Source organism: Anser anser, assembly GCF_964211835.1.
Source record: "Anser anser genome assembly, chromosome: 5".
NCBI lineage: Eukaryota > Metazoa > Chordata > Aves > Anseriformes > Anatidae > Anser > Anser anser.
In genome coordinates, this window is record NC_139725.1 from 32,877,376 (window position 1) to 32,897,098 (window position 19,723).

Genomic DNA, 19,723 nt, shown 5'->3' on the forward strand with positions numbered 1-19,723 from the left:
GAAAAACTGATAAAGCTCTTCCTCTCAGAACAAGTTAGGACTTTTGACCATATTGTTTCAACAGGATATTGGACCATAAGTTTAGTCTGCTTAAAAAAAAAAAAAAAGATTGCATGCAAATATTTATCTGGATAATCCAAATGTTCTGTCATCAGTGGATCATTGGAAGTACAGTTACTTAGATGACACAGGTAGTTTTGTAGACATAAACAGCATTTGCACAGAGCTCACACGCTCACCTGAAGTATGCTCCCTGGAGAATCTGATCATCTTATTTCCTCCACCTGTGAAAACAGCTATCAATACTGTAGGCTTAACAAAGCCTGATTTTTATAGGTGATTTGAACTTCTCAGAAAGTGGAAGGAGAAATATCCCATTGTTAGCACCTACCATTAGTAAAAGACAAATCAAATAAGAATGTCAATGTGAAGAAAAAAAAGTAAGACAACTAGAAACTTATTGCCAGAGCTTTGATGTCTGGAAAAGATCTCAGTTATCTTGCATGGAAATCTTCCATCTGTGCCTCCTTCATATGATTTGACAGAGCAACATATATAAATTGTTGCTCTGGCAGTACATATAAAATCCTTATAAGAGGTTCCATTTAGAACCATTTTTAGAACCAAGTTCCATTTGCAATTTAGAAAGCATTTTTTCAGGGAGTTTGCAAAGTTAACATAGTCTTCCTTGGCTTCACTGCTTAGTAGAAATAAGACCCAGCTTCTTCCAAGAATCCTGCAACTTAGTCTGGTTCATGTGAAATAGTAGTTCTTGGGATTAAATAGTCTTTATTTGTTATTCAATATCACATTGCAGTAGACCTTACTGTAGTAAGGTCTCCATTTCAAATTTACTAGATCAAAAGAATGATATGAGTATTACGGAAGTTGAAGTAGACGTTAATTTGCTTTCTCTTTAACTGATAGTTTCTAATGAATACTTCAGACCTGGAGACTTGGATAGCAGAAAAACGTCCGCTTGTGACCAGCAAGGACTATGGTAAGGATGAAGATGGAACACTGAAACTCCTCAAGAAAAATAAGGTATTTCAAAAGTTTTTTAGTAATTCTTGAAGAATTAAATAAGAAATGTTCCAAGTTTGTGATTGTGGATAAGTGAAAGAACTGAGTTCCTATGTTGCTTTGAGAAGGAATTTCCACTATAAGATTTGAATTTATGCATCCATTGCCAAACAGGTTTTTTAACAGAGCTAGGATCTCCTTTGCATTGCATACTCTAGAATAAGAGAGTCTGAGAGTCTCATGTGTGTAGTATACAGATGTTATGGTATGCAAGAAACACACTTTAGTGCTGAATGAACAGTAGTTTGGCAAAAAAAGAGAATGATAAATATTCTCATCTTATTTTTCTGAGGCCAAACTAACTGTGATCTGATACCTGCTTTTCAGTCTCGACATATGCATGGAGAAGCTTTTTTTTTTTTTTCCTAGAATCAAAGATACAGTTTGAGTATTATTATTCCAGGAATACTTTGCCTAAAAATGTATCAGGAATTTCTAATCGTCTTCATTCATCCAATTTGTTTGATTTTATGTACCTTTTCTTTTTTTCCAAAAAATATTGATAGAAAATTATCTGAAATTGTTCAAGTCATGTTCTTCTCTTTTAATGTCTCATCAATTACACCATAGGCTGGTGCAAAATTTCAAACAGTGGAACTCTTGAACAAGTTGCTCTCATTCCACTCTTCTCTCTGCCAGGCACTGCAGCATGAGATTGCTGTTTACCAAAACCTGCTGAAAGAACTAAGTGAAAGTGCCCAAAATCTTCCTCTTGCGGGCTCTATTCAGTATGTTGAGGTTGATGCACCAAAGCAACAAGTTCACGCAAGACTGCAGGAGTTGCAGGAACTAGCAGCAGCAAGGTATGAACTAGAAAATACATAACTGACTCTAATCTAAATTGCCCCCTGGATCCTAGGTTTGATTCAAAGCCTGTTGAAGTCAATAAAGAATATTTCCAGTTACTTCACTAGAATTTTTATCATATCTATCAACTCTACTTTTTCTAACTGTATGCAAGAAATTGCTTGTTTCTGTATTTGAATTCAGTGCACCTATGAGCTTTTTATTATTACTAAGCAAAAGCTCTACATTTTGTTTAAGGACTTTCACTGCATATTAAGGATTTGAAGCCTCCAAATTTCCTCTTCACACTTCATCGTCCTCCTTAAAGTGACCTGAGATGCCAGATTCTGATTTTCCTTTTATTTGGAATCTGCTATCAAATGGTGGGGGAAGATTTGTTTTTAAAAGGTTTCCTTAGTGTTGCTTTAAAATGACTTGATTCATTACATAGCATAAGAGAGGCAATTATAGTTACACTTATTTTTATGCCCAGTGGCAGTGTTAGTATAGGAAGGCTTTTGTTCATGAATGAGTCATTTACTTTTTATTTCACTTCCTTTCTGCTATTATTACAATAAAAACTTATAGCAAGGCAGTTTTCTTGTACCCAGGGTTTTAAAATACTTTTAGCTTGTTGGGAATGAACAAATGTCTGTTTGGACATTTTAGGATTTTGCTCCACAAAAAAAAAAAAAATCACTCAGAAAAGGAATAGGGCTCTGCAAGTAGCATAATAAATAAACGAGTCTGAAAATTGGAATACTTAAGTCCACAGTAATGCTGATGTTTTACCTGTTGTTTCTATTTTGTTTACAATTTAAAAAGTAGAAGCATGAATAGAAATTCCCGTGAATTAGAAGTTCAGAGAAATAAATGATCTAGAAATAATAAAATATTTGAGTATGTTGAATGCAGAAATGTTCTGTGTTGTTTCATGCTTAACATTAATCTGGGTCTCCTGGTGCCTTATTGGTGCTCTGCTTTGTACCTCCTGTCTGCATTCCCCTTGGTGGGATGGACACTCTGAGCAGGCTCCGTGTCTTGTGATGAACATTTGTGATTCAGACAAGGTTCACCTTTGCTTGAATATTTGCACAATGAAAGGCAGTGTTAACAGATGGAAAGTTAGAATTTTGTTTACTGTGTACGGTCTGTAGTGTGTCAGGCTGTATTATAAGATACTCTAGGCAATCATAAATATGCAGCAAGTTGCAGCAGTTTTGCTGCATGTGTAATGTGAGCTGAATTACATAGAATGTCTTTCATAGCACTTGCCTTCCTGGTGCACCAACTTTAGTTAGATTTCCTTCTCATTTTCATAAGTACCACAATCATCTTTAGAAAGACGGGTTCAAAAGAAAAGGTATTCTCATTTAAAAACAAACAAAACTGAACAGGGAGAGAGCTCAGCAAGGTACTGTGCTCTTCTGGAAACCTCAGCCAGTGAGTCTGACCTGGCTGACAGCTGTCATCCTACAACTGTCCTTTCCAGTGAGAAACAAAGTCAGCTCTTTTATTAGAGACAGTGAATTTTGATGATGAGACGCTTTGGGGATCAGTGGGAAGAAAGTTATTCATTGCCCTGCACTTTTATTCCCACCATCTAATTGTATTGTCTTGTCCTTGTCTCGTTCCCCCAACAGAGGGAAGAAGCTGGATGAGACTCTTGCCTTGCATGAGTTCCTACGGGAATACGAAGATCTGCAGGACTGGATCACTCAGCAGAAACAAGCAGCAAGCTCTGAAGACTATGGAAATGATTATGAGCATGTCTTGGTGAGTTTTTTGAGCAACAATCTTAAAAACAAGCAAACTATATGCAGTCAGACTGTAAAAAGATTCTAAGGCTGTCCTTTAAAACTCAAAAGATAAAGAAAGAATTAAGTATAAATCACTAGGAGACAGGAAAGGGAAAGAAAAGGTTGAAGGGTGAGCGGGAAAGACTGACTGGTTATGACAGGCAGGCAGCACTGCTAGATACTTGCATCTTGTTACTGTGGGACCTGAACTGCATGAAACAACTGCACAGTAAAATGCCTAAGCCTTCAGAGATTCAAAGAGAAACCTATTTTTAATAGCCAGATATTTAAATGTGGTGTACATTAAGGATTTTTTCATCACAAATACTAATGAACAGATATATCTACAGCTATACCTTTTTATATGGCACAGAAACTAGTATAAAGTCAGCCCATTAGAAGTTGATAGCCATTTGGAATCCTCATTTTTAACATTTATTTCAAAATATGTTGTGTCCTAAATCTTAAACTTGGACTATAGTATTCACTTAAAGTATTAAATAAGCTTTTGCATTCATGAAGTAAAAATGTATTATTTATTAAAATTCATTGTACATTGAAAATAAACATTTGTTGCTATCCCTGGTAATCATGTTTCTGCCTTCTATCTGCATCACAGACTTCATGTTTTGCTAACAATCTGTAGCTCCTCATGGTCTTTGGAGGTAAAATCCAGTCATTGATACCCTCCTCTGTAGTTTCTCTATCTCTGAATATGGTCAGCTTGCTACTTGTTTCTCTGACAGCTGAGCAGATATGTTTTGGAAAAAGCAACTCTCAAAATACCTTTGTTGTTGTTTTCTTCAAAAGCAACTTTGTGCCAAATATAACACATTCCAACACCAATTGGAAGCAGCTGGGAAAAGAGTTGTGACTTGCCAGCAGCTGGCAGAAAGCTTGCTAAACTCTGGGCATTCTGAGTCCCGTGAAATCCGTCAGAAGCAGAAAGAACTAAGGTAGGAGACTTGTGTTGGCTCTATCATGCTTTGTCCTTTCAGTTCACTCTTGAAAAGGAAGTGGGAAGAAATAAGAAAAAGGTAAGGTACATCCACCCAGTTCTCTAATTGTAAAATACGTAGTTTGCTCACTTGACAGAGGGCAGTTGCCAGGCCTCATTTAAAAATAAGCTACTATAATGCAGACATTATCTATTTGCTGATTTGCCTTCTTGCAAACTGCACTGGAGGTGCTTTGCAAACAAGGGGTGAGTGAACTTCCTTTGCCTTTTGAAACAGAATCACCTAACTGTAGGGCTGGGTGTTCAGTTGAATCTTTATTGCTTTTAACTTTTGAGCTTGAATCCCATAACTGCTCTGCAGCTGCTAAGATGTTCTGAACCCCTTATGTTTGACATTGGTCCAAGCTGGCCCAAAAGAAAAAGATGAACAAGTAGTTGGGTCTGATTCAGTCCTCCAAATCCTGCTGTGTCAGTTGTAGAACTAAGCATGGTACTGAGCCCTGGCAGTACTGAGCCCAATCAGAAGAGAACCTGATTCGGTCATCCATTTGGTGTCCATGTTGGTGCGGAAGTTTTAGGGGGACAGCTTCATGTAGTTGAGGAGCTGTTGTATGCATCTTTAGAGCTTCATGCATGTGCTTCATTCAGGAGTTTTTCTTCCCACTATCTTCCTCCCTTTCTCCCATATAGCTGCCAAAGGCTGTAGCATATAAAACCCGAAGAGCATATTGGAGAGGGGTGCCCTTATGTAGGCATCAATTTAAGTGCCTGGAGCAGACAGGAGGACATGGGCAGAGTAGGATGAGAGATGTGCTGCCCCTCAGAGAATCACTTCAACAGAATTTAATAGCAGGACTGAAAAAATAAGAGGAGAACTTGTTCTTAGTCTTTCTTCAGACCATTAATCTCCTTTATTTCTAGTTTGCATGTCTTACATGTGTTCTTTTTCCCCTCATTCCTTCCTAGGAACTCCTGGGAGGAGCTGTTGGAAATTACCAGATTACGAGGTGAGCGGCTGAAAGATGCCGAGGTGATTCACAAGTGTTACCAAGATCTGACAGATGCTCTGGCCCATATTGAGGTAAAAAATATTGGGAAAGTCTCTCATAATGAGAACATACATTTCAGCTTAGTTTGTGGAGTATTCTTAAGATTCTCAGCGTGCTTACTGCTGCCTTCTAAAAAATCTCTGTAAGAAAACTGATTACTCAAAGTGCTCAAAAATAATTCTTGGGTAATTTTTAAACACCTGACTGGTCACCTCAGGAGAAACACTGGTGAAATTGAGTACAGCTAGAGTTGCAGATCTGTGGGAGAAGCCAAGAAGACCAGGGCTTGAACTAAGTTGTCTCACATTGCAATGCATATAGTAATATTGTTTTCAGTCATCAAGCCTGACTAAGAAACTGTTTACTGCCTCACTGTTCCTCTTTGTACACCATTGTAGCTTTATGTGCTGAAGAAAGAACTCTCCAGTGGAAAAGGCATTGGTCTGGTTTACAGCAACCATTAACTTGGAAGGGTGTCAGGCAGTCATGTGACAATGCAAAGATAGGCCAAAAATGAGTTCTTTTATTCTTGTTCCAGTGGCCAGTATTGGTAATAATTTTAGACTCCCAGTAGGGGGACTCCCAGGAGGGGGTGGGGGGGGGCGGGCAAAGTCCCAGTGAAAATCTTCAGACTTCTCTCTGTTTTATCTGAATTTCTGGAGAGAAACCACATCCTTGCTGTACTGAGGGGTATGGTTTCCCTAATGTGGGTGTGTGTAGGAGGGGGCAATCCAACAGAGCTTCCACTGTTTGCAAGGCAACAGAGCTTTGCTGGGTGAAGTGCAGTAGATTTTCCACTTGCTTGTACTGGCAAAGGCTACCCTATTCAATAATGTTATTCCTGTTTTCTTTCCCTGTTATGAATGGAAAATCAAATATAATGTATTCCGCTATATACCAGCTGAGGTTTTCAGAACCTGGCACATATTTAACTGTAATAATGAAGTAATTAATTCTGTAGCTGTGACAAGTGACAGTTCAGAAACACTCCACAAACCAACTCCTGGTTTATGCCTATGCTGGATTTGGCCCAGGTAAACAGTGTGCACTTCTTGCATCATATCCTGTTAATAAACTTCATTGCTGAGTGGGAGAAAAATTCAGTCATTATGCCCATCCATTCCTATGTTCCCTGCTCAGATGTCTAGCAGGGAATGCCTTTTCTTGTAGGAATATAGTAGTAGATCTCTCTTAGGTGACCAACTGCCGTGCTGTAAATAGGCAACTACAATATGCATCTCCTTTTACAGCACCAAGACACATTGCTGGTACCCCAAACAAGCCTGTGATTTTGTTACAGAAATGCACTTCTCCAGTGGTTTGAAATGTTCTTCTAATTTTCATCTAAATGTACCTGGAGCAAGTTTCCAACCATTTCAGTCTAGTGACAGCGTTGTCCTGCAGCTGAAATGCTTTTTTTTTCTTTGCTTGAAGCATTTCCAGTGCACGTCTGTGTAACAACTAAATCTTCCCCGAGAACCTTTGTTAAGCTAAAGAGATGCTTAAGTCTCCTCTTGTGTGATGATCACTCAGTTTCTCTCATCTTTACAATAATCCTTCTTTGCATGTATTCCATTTTTAACTTATCTTTCCTGGATGAGTATAACTAAATTTTTATCTGAAGATGATTCACAGATAGACCACCTGTGTCCCAAAGAATGGCCTGAAACTACCATCTGTCAGTGCTACTTTAAGAATTCACTATATGTCTCTGCAGTGGCTATTGAAGATTGATTCACAGCCCCAAGCCTATAAGACATTCTCTTGTATTGTTTGACCAAGGAAACACTTGAACCTTCATCTCTCACAGTGAAGCTGAGTAGCATAATCACTGAGATGCTTACCAGCGAGTTACTAGGACAGATATGCTAGGACAGAACCCTAATGGCTTCCTTTTACAGTTCTCGTTGGATAACCCAGAATGGTAGTCCTTATCCATGCAGTGTGCATACACAGAGTGACTGAAGTAGACCTCTAATGTGTTTTACTTATAAGTAGTAACTAACAAAGCTTGCTTTGATTTTAACCCTTGCTAGGAGAAGTCCAAAAGTATTCCAGATGGTATTGCAAAGGACATGAGGGGTGTGCAAACCCAGCTTCGGAACCATGTGGCACTGGAGCATGAGCTCCTTGGGAATGAACAGCAGGTAAGAAAGTGATTTGTGGTCTTTAATGTGTACCCAAAATCAAGGTTTCCAAGACAATCATAACATGACAATTACTTACATTTATGAACTTATCTATAAAAGCCTGGTAAACCTTAAGGCTCTTTCTCAGAGCCTCCTGCTATTTTAATGTGTTCAAGGTCTGTGGGCAACGATAAAGTAGGTCATTTAAAACCTTACAAATAAGGGACAAATTATAGTGAGTGCTGATTATTGAAGTGATTCACAAGGATGTTTTTGATGCTATTTGAAATGTATGATTATGCCAAGCTTTATGATGTGTACCACCTTGTTCAAAGCATTCCAGGTGATTACAAGGAAAAATCCAGAATCTGTTTAATAAGTAGAGAGACTGATTGAACACAAAACGTGTTAATTGACTATAGAGGATTACAGAAAGAAGGATGGGGCAACAGTCTGGAAATTTCACCAAGTTTAGTGGGTTGGGAATTGGAATGTGAGAAAGAAAAGAAGGATAAGGCTTGTTACACAAATTTATGAAGTTTCAGCTCATGAAAACAGCTGTTGCTTAGAAAGCTTCCTCATGTCTAGGAGACTTTTTATCCCTTTGTTTTGCAAATGTAATGCTATAGTTAACACAATGTGTGTTATACTGAGATTATTGAAGTAGCTATCCCAGCATCACTTATCAGTGGCCACATCTTTTGGCCTTACTGCAGATAATGCTAAAATTGATACCACCAGCTGCTTCTTTCTTTTAAAGGTAAAAGAGGATGAGATGAGCATGAACAGAATGTAGTTACAGTTAATCTATACTGTCATTCGGGAAAACAAGGTATAGGTACCTATTATTTGCATTGCTTATATATTAACTATGATTTGAAAAAAAAAAAAGAGTAAATGTATCTGTCTAATTGAAAAATCACAGTTGTGATGAGCCATAGCAAACACTGGATGTCACTGTTGTTCCATAGAACTGAAACTAGGGATACTTCTGTTCAACATGAGAAAATTTAGGTCAGAGAATGTGGCTTGAATTGTAATTTGATGTATAATTAACAAAGCCCTTATCACAATTTTCCTAATATTAGCTGAATCTCTATAACTCTCTTTCCTACCCTCTTCTTTCTTCTCTCTGTATAGCTGCAGGAGCTGATCCATTCTGCAGATCATGTGCTGACCCGTTGCTCAAAGAAGCAGGTAGCAGACCTGAAGGCAAAGCAGCAGGCAATAGTGACCAACTGGAAGGCTCTGAAATCTAAAGTGGAACTGCGTAAGAAACTTCTGGAAAAAGCACACAAGCTTTACCAATTTCAGGCACTAGTAAGCACTTCTACCTTTTGTCACTTCGTACACGGGGAAGGCTGCCCTCAATGCCTGTCAATCATGGGTATACTAGTAAGTTGTTGGTACAAGTACTACAGTGCCAAGTACCAAAACAGCAAGGGTGTCCTCTTTTATTAAATACCATATATGATATGGGGAAGAAAGCCAATCCTTTTTCATATTAATGCTGGCTATTCTTTTCCTGTGCTTCATATGGAGGTGAAGTAATTGCTGATGTGGATTTCTAGAATACTTTTGCTTTCCCCATATTCTTGAACCATTCCAGGTGTAACATTGATGTCAATTAAAGCTGCCTCTGGTAGTTTGTATCCTGTTTCCATGTTTGCTGGAAAGCAGAGAATAACCTGGATAAGTTCACCTTGATAACACTTCACATAAATTCATTTTAAGATTGTGAGCTGAAATTAAGACCACTATAAGATTGGACATGATGCTTTTGTGTTAGCACAAGAGGTTTCTGTACACAAGGCTAATCCACTTTAAATCTCTTAAAAGCATTGAAAATCAGCATTATGTGTCTTATTTCATCCACAGATACGTTGTGTGGTTAGAGGCTTAGAGGTAAAGGATGCTGTTTTTGGAACTCTTTTTTTTTTTAACGGTTTGTTTTCTTGTTTTTTTTTTTAACTGTTAAGACTTCATTTTCCTGTGCAGAACTGTCAAGGAGGAGATAAAATGAGTAAGAATATGACTTAAGAAAAATTACAGTAGCTCTACAGGTGTAGGTGAAAGGCTTATTTGTCCAGCATCCTTTTTCTGACAGTGACCTAGGGAAGATAGTAAGAACAAGGCAAGCTTCTAATATGCATTCTGAGATATGCAGAATATAATATGCATCTCCTGATCAGGAGATGGACCTTGATGGATTTATTCATTAAAATAGAGTTACTCAGAGTTCACTTTGGTATTGATTTCTTTCATAATTGATGCCATAAATTTAGTTATTGACTTCCAATACAAAGTTCTGTTGTTAGGGATGCTCTTTTTTGCTGGAACCACACAAAATACAAACACCTTTGATATGAATTTTGTCAGAAATCTGCCATGAATCCTATCTGAATGGCAAACCTATAACCCATTTCTTACTCTGGCAAAGTGGGTCCTTTCATCATGCATTGTTAACCTTTTATCAGTGAGTACATTAAAAAAAATACACAAATCCATCAGTGTTTAACAGGAAAGGCTACAAAATGAAAAAAACAGGTGACTGCACTCCTAGTGACATGCCTAGATAGAGTTATGCCTCACGTATCTCCCTGTCTCTTTGTTGTCAGTCTGCTGGTAGAAGTACTCCTGATGCTCTCAATTTTCACCTTTCCCAGCAATAATTCCTGAAGAAATGAAGAGCTGGTTTGGCAAATTTGATGGTCTCATCCTTCTGTCTAGATGTGACAAGGCAGGATCATGTAGCCATTTCTAATAGCTCTAAGAATCACAGCAGCAATAAGGGTAGGTTAGTGCAGCTTTACTGTAGAACAGTTCCCCAAATCACTGAGCACACAGAGGCATCTTTGGTCCCTTTCCTCTTCCAGCTGTGCCAAGAGGTCCACAAGCTTTGATAATGTTAGGGACAGCTGGCCAGTTTTTTTCATTGATTTTTTTTTTTCATTGATATATTTCACACACAGTCCATGGGACTTTTTTCTTTATGAAGTTGTACATAGATTAAAAAGCAGATAATAAATCAAGTTTTTCCATGAAGTAAGAATTCTGCATAATCATCTAGTGTACCTCCTTGCATCCCATCAAGTATGATCTTGCTCTGATTAAAGAGCAAAGCTGGCCCTAACTGACAACACACAGTAACAGCAGGAGGGCACCAAATCTTACATGAAACTCTGTCAAGGAATTGGAATTCAGTTGTAGACTTGAAGTGTTTCTGAATGACGCTGAGTCTATCATTGGCATTGCCAGTCCAATAATTGGCTCTTGACTAGTTCATTTGCATTAAGTATTCTGAGATGTATGGATTTTTTTTTCAAAATGCTTAGCTTAAATCTCAATGAGTCTTAGACATTTGCACTGTGCCAAGTGCACTGTCAGTGTGTTCAGTGACACTGAGCTGTGCATGAATTACAGTTCTGTAAGTCAAAATGACACCAACATGTGCACTATGTGGGCCCCTTTGAACGAAAGGTAGTCACCAGGAAGTCATTGAGTATTGATGTTCCCTGGCTATAGGAAAAGAAGTATCTTGGCTTAAAGCCTAAACTCTCAGAATCTCCAAATTGGCCAAGTTCAATTTTGTGGTCCTTTTCTGAAACTATTTCCTTCCTGTCTGGCTGGTTCCCCACCAGCTTTGAGCTGTACCAGATTTTAATGATAGAGATAGAATCCATTGGTAAAATGGAATAGGCAAGAAGCTATTTCCATTATGTATTTTACTTCAGTGGAAAAGCCAGCAACTATTCACAGGAGAAATTTTTCTCTCTCTGCACTAAAAGAGCGTTTGCCTTCAGCACTTACAGTCTTCTGTAACAGTCTTCTAAAATACACTAAGAAACTAAAAGACCATTCACCACCTAAGAATCAAATCAACTAATCCAAACACAAACTAGAATGAAACTTAATTAAACTTAATCATTCCATACAATCTACCGTACAGCTCCTTGCATTCCTGTTTTTTTTTTAATGAAGTGATACATAAAGGCACAGCACCTGTTGCAGAGTCAAATGGGATACCAAAAGAAAATGGGCTGATGAAGGTGCTATAAATCAAGTACAGAAAAAAAGCTCACCAAAAATGGCCAATTATTTTTACTTGCACAAGTTTTGTCAGTTGCAATCCAAATATAGTTCTCAGAGGTTTGTTAAAGAATTTTCTTGGTCATAATTGCTTCAGCTGAATAGTTCAGATATTTTAAGATACTGTAAATGTGTTTATTGGTTCGTCAGATTTTGAATGTAAGCTAGCACTACATCCTTTTTCCTTCCAGAATTGTGTTTCTATGTGAATCTGTCATAGTTCCACAAGCCAGGAGCTAAATCTGCATACCTGACACGCTTAAACATTTTTTTCTGAACTTTTTTTCCACCTTTATTAGTGTGCTCCTTTTGTTTTTCACCTGAAAATTCTATTTCTCTCTTTTATTTTTGAATATGTTTACTATCTGAGTTTTGAGTGGACTCAGTTTAGCCAAAACTAATGCACAGAAATGTAGGGTGATATATTGTTTAATCATATGTGAAGGAGTAACTGCGAGAAATGCTTAAGGAATGATGGACTAAAGGGCAATAAATGTTATAATGTCACTGATGTGATACGACACAGTATGATTATGACATTACAAATCATGTATGATTTCTTTTAATATGGTACATAGAAATTACTGTAGTCATTTTATCCTCCCTTGCTGAAGTTCATAGCAGTGCTAGAAGTCCTAATTAAATATTTTCTTTCATTTCTGTAATTTTATTACATTTTATTCACTTAAAGTTGAACATCAGTCTATGATTTTCCTGTCTGATAACCCAAGCTTGGGATCTAACCTCAACTTTCACATTTTCTTGGATTCCAGGTGTGGGACTATTTCTCATGGACAGCAGAAATAATAAGGGAAATGAGAGCCAAGGAGACTATTCGGGACCTATCTACTAGCAGCCTGAGACTCACCCAGCATCAACAGCTACTGTCAGAGATTGAAGCACGAGAAGAGAAGTATAATCATGTTGTACAGCTAGGACAGTCACTCTTGCAGGATGAGGAAATAGGATCAAAAGAGGTAATTGAAACTCCTTTGAGTTCAAAGTCAAACACATTCAGCTGCTCAACACAATTGTAACTATCATTCTGTACTATACAGTACTGTAAGCAAACAAATGCATATATGCACTCATATTAATATGCATGACCTACATTTGCCATAGTGTGTTAATTAGGTTGGGCAAAGAAACATCTGTTCCATTTCCTACCTTACCAGTAGATGAGTGCTAACATCTCCTGAGGGCCCATCACAGCAAAGCTGGGCTTATTGGAGAAGCTTGGTATGTTCCGAGCAGTGGAGATAAATCTACACGCTTCCCAAACTGGGTTTTCACACAAATACTGTTTCATATCACAGTTCTAAAACTATACCAGACAGACTAGACAAAGACCTATCAACCAAAAAATGAAAACAAGCACATCAGAGAGTTTAAAACAGTTGGAATATTTTCTGTAGTAGCATTTATGCTGGTGTATTAACTCCCAAGACATGAAAGATGGAAATGAAAATGCTTGTTTACTCATTACAGACAGCTTCTAAAATTTTCATAGTATTGTTTCTACTAGATTACTTCTCTCCAGCAATTCAATAACATCACTTGAATATCTTCAGAAGACTGTGGAGTTCATGCAAATTATTCTTCCATCTGACTAATCCTGAAAATTCATCGAATGCTGCAATGTATAACTAGTAACTAGGAATCTAGTTTGCCTGTAGACAAAATGCAGAGATAATCATTTATAGAAGATCTGTGGATATACAGAGTTTGAAAGCTGAAAAATCTAAGATTAAGATATATATTAGCAGAATATAGCATAGTATGCTACATTAACAATTTATTTAAGTATCTGTCCTATCCCAATCTGAAGTGCTATAATTGCACTGTTATGACTAAAGATAATGGAGAAGTAGGATTTGATTCCAGAAGGTACACTGGAGAAACAGTTACCTTTATTTGTTCTTGGCTTGTACTACTATGTATGCTGTAACAGTCATTCCTCTGTTCCTGAGATGAGGCACCTCTCTGATTATCTCTCTGCCCAAATACAAGTGCTGGAACTTGTTCAACTTTTCTTTGTTTGATAATTTTGGTGCAATTTTAGGAGTTTATCCAACGCTCCACTTGATCCTTTTCCTACCATTTTACCCTCGTCCATGGGGTATAAAGACCAACATGAGTCTTTCTTTGGAAATTGTTTTCAGATTCAGCAGAAACTACAGTCTCTGTTGGAAGAGAAGGAGAATGTATACAGTGAGTGGAAACAGAAGAAGAAGTGGCTGGAGAAAGTACATCAAGAACAAATGTTCTACAAGGATTGGAATCACCTGGACAAGCTTCTGAACTCACAAGAGGTATGTGAATTACAAACTTGAAACAAGAAGTTAGACTCTTGGCTTTCAAACTCTTCCATACTAAAAGGGACATTACTGTGCAGCTACCACTTAAAATTCATGGGTCTGTGTATAGACAAGACACTCTTTATTTTTACTTGCATTATGGTATCTGGAGACTAGCAATTTACCAAGAACTCCCTTTCTTATGGGGTGGGGAATAGAAACAAAAAGATAGTCCTTGCCCCAAAGCTAACTAATTGCAAATAAATGTCAGAGCTAACATATAAGACAGAAGAGGGAGACAACAGTCCAGTATTAGTCAGCTTTGGAGAGATCTTAGCGTACCAACTGCTTAATCACTGGCAGATTGTTTTGTAGGCTGCAGAAAAAAAAGGGGAATTGTAAAGAGGGTCTGAAAATGGACAAAAAGATTGCTTTGCAGGTGTTGCTGGAAACCTCCTCTCAGGCTGAAAGTGCTGGGGAAATGTAACTAATGCAAAATGGATGTTGACAGTCAGAGTTAATCCAGGAACAGGAAGGAACTGACTTCTCAGTCTGCAAAGGAGTTGATAACAGTGAGGAGAACAACTGTGAAAGAATTTGACCATGAGGAATAGTAGTTTGTTTGATGTAGTAGAGAAAGATGAACTAGTGGGAAAAGGCCTCCCTCGAAAAGAGAGGGTTGATATAGTTAATGCAAAGCCAGCAAGGTGTTCTTTGTATGATCATTTTGCAGCTCTTGAAGTGAAGTATATTTCTCACCAATATTAAAGTGTCTTTCCTCTTTCTTGAACTTCCCTGGCTTCATGGGAACTATCTAAATAGTTTCAGCTAGAGTTCTGACATTCGTTGTTACAAAACTGGGAGCGCAGAAATCAAGTGTCCTTTCCAGTCACTCTGTGCAAATTCATGAGTTGATAGATTGCTGTAACTGTGCTGAAACTTGGCTTACAAATCATATTGATGTGATGAAGGTTGCCAAACTGAAGGGTTGAAGCAAAGCTGAAGGAGTTTGAATCTCAACGTCATTTCTTATTCAGGACAAATCATTCTTAGTTCTCCAAGACCACTGGCAGCATAAAATAGTGTTTTTCTGTTTGTGCTGAATTTTCTCTGATTCCCACCAGTGCTTTGCCACTGACACTAAACCTTTTGGAAAAGTGGCACTGAACTGTGCCATGCCCATTTTTAACCCTTTGGGGCATGTGAGCTTTGAGCCTTCTTCTGTTTCTTCTTGCTTGTACGAACTGCGTATCTTTGTGATTTCCTACAAGGGGTATATTTGGCAAATACATTCTGCATTCTGAGTTTGTGCTGAGACATGAAACCAAGAGAATTTAATCTAGCTTCAAGTTCCTGAAATAAAATAATACATAGTTCTACCAATTAAAAATGTTTAGTTGTTACTTAATTAACAAATGGCACTATTTGTATTATATCTCTCTCAATTCCCTTCCAAGCAGTGACATGACATTGCTAAACTCCTACATGGGCAGCATCCTCAGGGAAAATGTAAACTCCACAAAATTTTGGCAACTGCATTCTTTCTCTTATCGTGAAACATGATCAGCCAGCATGCAGAGGCACTGTGACTATGGCATCTGCTTTGCTGTACATACCTCAGAGGTAAATATATACAATAGCTGCTATGGGCTAGTGTTTCTTCTCGCCCTCAGTCAAGAGTCCTGATTGTGAAAGACTATATTACACTTACATGAAAAGGGTTGCACCTGGCAATTTCAGTATGCTCCCAGCATATTCTGTACAGGTAAACTGCAGTTCACATTACTTTTTTGTTCAGGTGAATTTACTGTTGCTGCATGCTGTGAGGTAGACTGACAAAAAAAAGGGTTTTCATCATAGACTGGGTAAATTCTCATGGTGGGGTCAGCCACAGTGTCTGCCTCTACCACAAGTTTCTTCAGCCAAAGCAAAGCTTGAGAATGAAGACTGTGACTTTGAGAAACATAATGGGCAGCTCTGTTCTCAGAATCTTTCTCTAGTAGCATTTTCTCTAAGAAATTCCAAGGATCTGGGTACTCAGTTGTTCTCATTGTGGGTAAATGCTCAAAAAGTAGAGCAGTAAGGTGTGGATGCGCTGTCCCTCCCAGCATCCCTTTGCACAGACAGCATTTTATGGTCATGAAGAATGACAAGAAAATAAACAGAGAGGCATGATGACAAACTGGTCTCGTCTGTGCAGGTGTAGAGAATAAGGGAGCCACAATCCTTGTGTGCTCCTTATGTTCCTTTCACTGCTCTCTGCAACCAATTTAAAAAATAATAACAAAAATTAAAAAAGAATGCTGAGGTTGGAAAGAACACGCCAGCTATGGAAAGAAGTCTCATAAACGTTTTTGTTTCTCATTTCTGTTTATATCTAATCCTCTGGAGATTGAAGAACTATTGCTTTTGTGAGAGGTATGTGCATGACAAGAATTACAGTTTTATGCTGACAGAGTTACTGGTTTAAAATAGAAAAGTAAGTCACAGTGGCATGCACCATATAGACAAATGTCTCTGAAATTGAAATTAGTGGCCAAATATCTACCTGAAGTCTACCAGGGGAATTTCAGAACACTGTGGATTTCTAAATTGGTAATCTGGGTATCATAGTCAGCCATATGTCTCCTTCACTGACACTGTCCCTACTATCACCAAGCTATCGCAATGTCTAGAAGAGACTTACGGTTTGGTGTTTAGATTTAGCCCAGAAAATGTGTAAGTGCTCTTAGGTGGATTTGTTCATCTCCAGAGATTCAAACGAAGAGATCCTCAATGAGCTGTGAGCATTCAGGATGAGTTTCAACACACACTACTCCTGGATGCACTAATTAGGCCAATATTGTGAACAGCTTTCCTTTCAGGAATTATTTTCTTCCATCATGATGACTCATTCCTCTCATGTCCATTCTTGCCATCTTGGTTTTTTTAGGCAGCTGCCCAGGAACATCAGCTTGCCTCCAAACCAGGGAGTATTAGTGAAAGCACATCTAAACCATACTTCACAAATTCCACTGCTCCCTGTTCATTTTGAACCACATTTTGCTGACTTTAAGTCACTTTTACTGCTTTGAGACCTGGAAATGTTGGTGATCACCTCAAAGTCCAGGGTAGTGTCAGTCCACATTGAGTGTAAATACAGAGGGATGCAAGCATAGGCTATTGCACTGATGAAAAGCCAGAGACTACAAGTTTGCATACAAATTAAACTGTATCTTTTGAAGAATTTATGGAATGGAACCAGTAAAGAAAATTATTGCAAGAAGAGGACCATTTTCTGTTATTCATGGAGGAACAGAAAGGAATTGCCTTCTGGATTCTACTCCTTCTACTCCTACCTTAATATGCAGTGCATTAGCCTGGCCCTGAAATGAAATGCCAATGCTATTTTGATTCATCTACAGCTGGAATTCCTGTATTTCTTTTGTTCTCTTGTCTCTCTGTGTCATAATTCTTCAAACAGGTTATTCCCGAGCTGCCAAACTCCCATCTGAATGAGGGAGGAATATCAAGAACTACAAAGCTTTTGCAGGTGCTGCCATCTGCCTTATGGATCAATAAATACAATCGGACAGTGAACTGAGGTTTCTCAGTTCACTTTTTGTATTTTACTTCTCTGCATTTGAAAAACAATTGAAAGGGGAATCTATTATGTTTGGATGGAGCTCTGTTACTACTATATGGAGTTAAATTATGGCTGCATAGTGACGCAGACTTGCTCCCTAGGGAGATAGGCAGGAGGGTAGGAAAGGAGCCCTTTCAAATGTGGTTTCAAAAAGCATTCAGCCAAGACATCAATTGAAAACTCCCAAACCACTTTCCCAATGGGAATTTTGTCATTTGCTGCTTTGAGAATGGACAGAAGCAAACATGCATTCAAAAAGAATTCCCATCAGGCAAAGAAATGTAAGTAATCTCTCCACCCCTTGTGTTTCTTCTGACTTCTGTGTTCAAGGCAACGCTCATGTCAAGTCACATGCATTTTGCTGTTGGACATCTGCAAAATGTGTGTATAGAGCAGCTCCTGTCATCCCATAATTATTGGATCCTGTTTTCCCAGAACTTCATGTGCCTTAGACCAAGTCTCTCCCAGCAGCAAGGAACAGGGGAAGAAAGAAGGCAACAGAGGAGTGTTTAAGAACTGCTACCGAGAACTGCTCTCTCATTCGCTGTCTGTGCCAGTGTGACAGGTTTGACTTCATGCCAGCATCTTATATTACATCCAAGTTACTTAAACCTTCGAAGGATTTCGGCAGAATTTAGTCTAAGATTGTTCTATGCTAAAGAAAATAGAGCACATGTGGAGAAAATTAGGCAAACATCTATCTTTTTTTATTTATTTTTATTATTAATTCAGTTGTGCCATTGCATGGAACTGTTGTAGGAAACTCTCCTAAGACCTGCAAACTGAGATCTTGCCATTCGGAGTTCAGACAAGCAACAGCTGAAAAAGAGAAGGAAGAAAAAAATCATTTTTGCTTTGAGCAGAAGCAGCGTCCTGTACGTTCTGTGCCTTTCTAATCTTTTCACAGCAGCAGATGCATTGCTCAGGTTAGCTGCTTTCCTTTTTTTCATGGATGAAATAACAGCAAATTCACAGGCTGTCTCTGGCAAGCATTTTTGGCTCCCTCCTACTCTGTCTGCAGTCTCACTGTCAGAACACTCAGGGAGCAGAGCCTCATGCTCCGTAATTTATCTTTCTGCCCATCCCACTCTCATATCACTTTGCAGACGTGATAGGTGGTGGTAGCAGTACTAGAAGAGCTATGTGGTTTTATTTTGAATGTGGATTTTTTTTAATCATTTTTTTCCTGGAGAATGTTTATTAAGCTCTCATTCCTTTGCTTCAGACGAAGAATGGAAATTTCCAGTACCAAAGGAAAAAGGATTAGGAGTTTCTTTTAAAAACAGGGGAAAAAGCAAGCTTTTGTGGCTTTGGTTTTGCATCGTTTAGGACTAAGCTGCAGAATGTCATGCAGGGACTGCAAACTTTCATCTGCACACGTCTATGTCTCCACTGCAGAAGTGATTCTGTCTTCCAGCAAAATGACCCCACCTCCTCCTTTTGAATCTGCTGTGCGGGACAGGCCTTTCCAAAAGATGCCAGCATCAGCTTGGCATCCTCCCACTGGTCAATCAGTTGCAGAGATGGCTCCAGGAAGTGCCAGCTCATCACCAAGCAGTGCGTCATCACCAAGCAGTGCATCTTCTGGAGCTTATTGTTCAAGGCTAGATGTTGTCCTGGCACACGCAGACCGGAGGAAAGGTTTTGGGAACACCACTCACGGTGTTGATCCTTCTGATAAGATATCCAGGTTTTCCAGTCCTCCCAGAGACCCTCAGGGCTGTGGATATGGGGGTTCTGGCACTTGGTCAACACCTGCATCTTACAAGCAATATTCAGAAAGAGATAGAAGCGTTCATCATGTTTCTCCCGAAAAAAACAATCCCTTGAAGCTTGCTGTATCTTTGCCCTCTGATGTTCTTTCCTGCAAAGCTCCACCCAGCTGGACATCGCGCCTAGATGTTGATC

At 38.7% G+C, this 19,723-nt stretch overlaps 1 protein-coding gene across 2 annotated transcripts in view; it reads left to right on the forward strand.

Moving 5' to 3' along the window:
* SPTBN5 (spectrin beta, non-erythrocytic 5) overlaps positions 1-19,723 on the forward strand; it is a 98,847-nt gene that overhangs the window by 31,683 nt on the left and 47,441 nt on the right. For both annotated transcript variants that reach the window (XM_083836480.1, XM_083836481.1), the window contains 9 exons: positions 928-1,044; positions 1,723-1,886; positions 3,513-3,645; positions 4,479-4,624; positions 5,593-5,707; positions 7,712-7,822; positions 8,945-9,124; positions 12,667-12,870; positions 14,056-14,205. In XM_083836480.1, the coding sequence (XP_083692606.1) occupies positions 928-1,044; positions 1,723-1,886; positions 3,513-3,645; positions 4,479-4,624; positions 5,593-5,707; positions 7,712-7,822; positions 8,945-9,124; positions 12,667-12,870; positions 14,056-14,205 (1,320 nt within the window). The remainder of the gene's footprint in view (positions 1-927; positions 1,045-1,722; positions 1,887-3,512; positions 3,646-4,478; positions 4,625-5,592; positions 5,708-7,711; positions 7,823-8,944; positions 9,125-12,666; positions 12,871-14,055; positions 14,206-19,723) is intronic.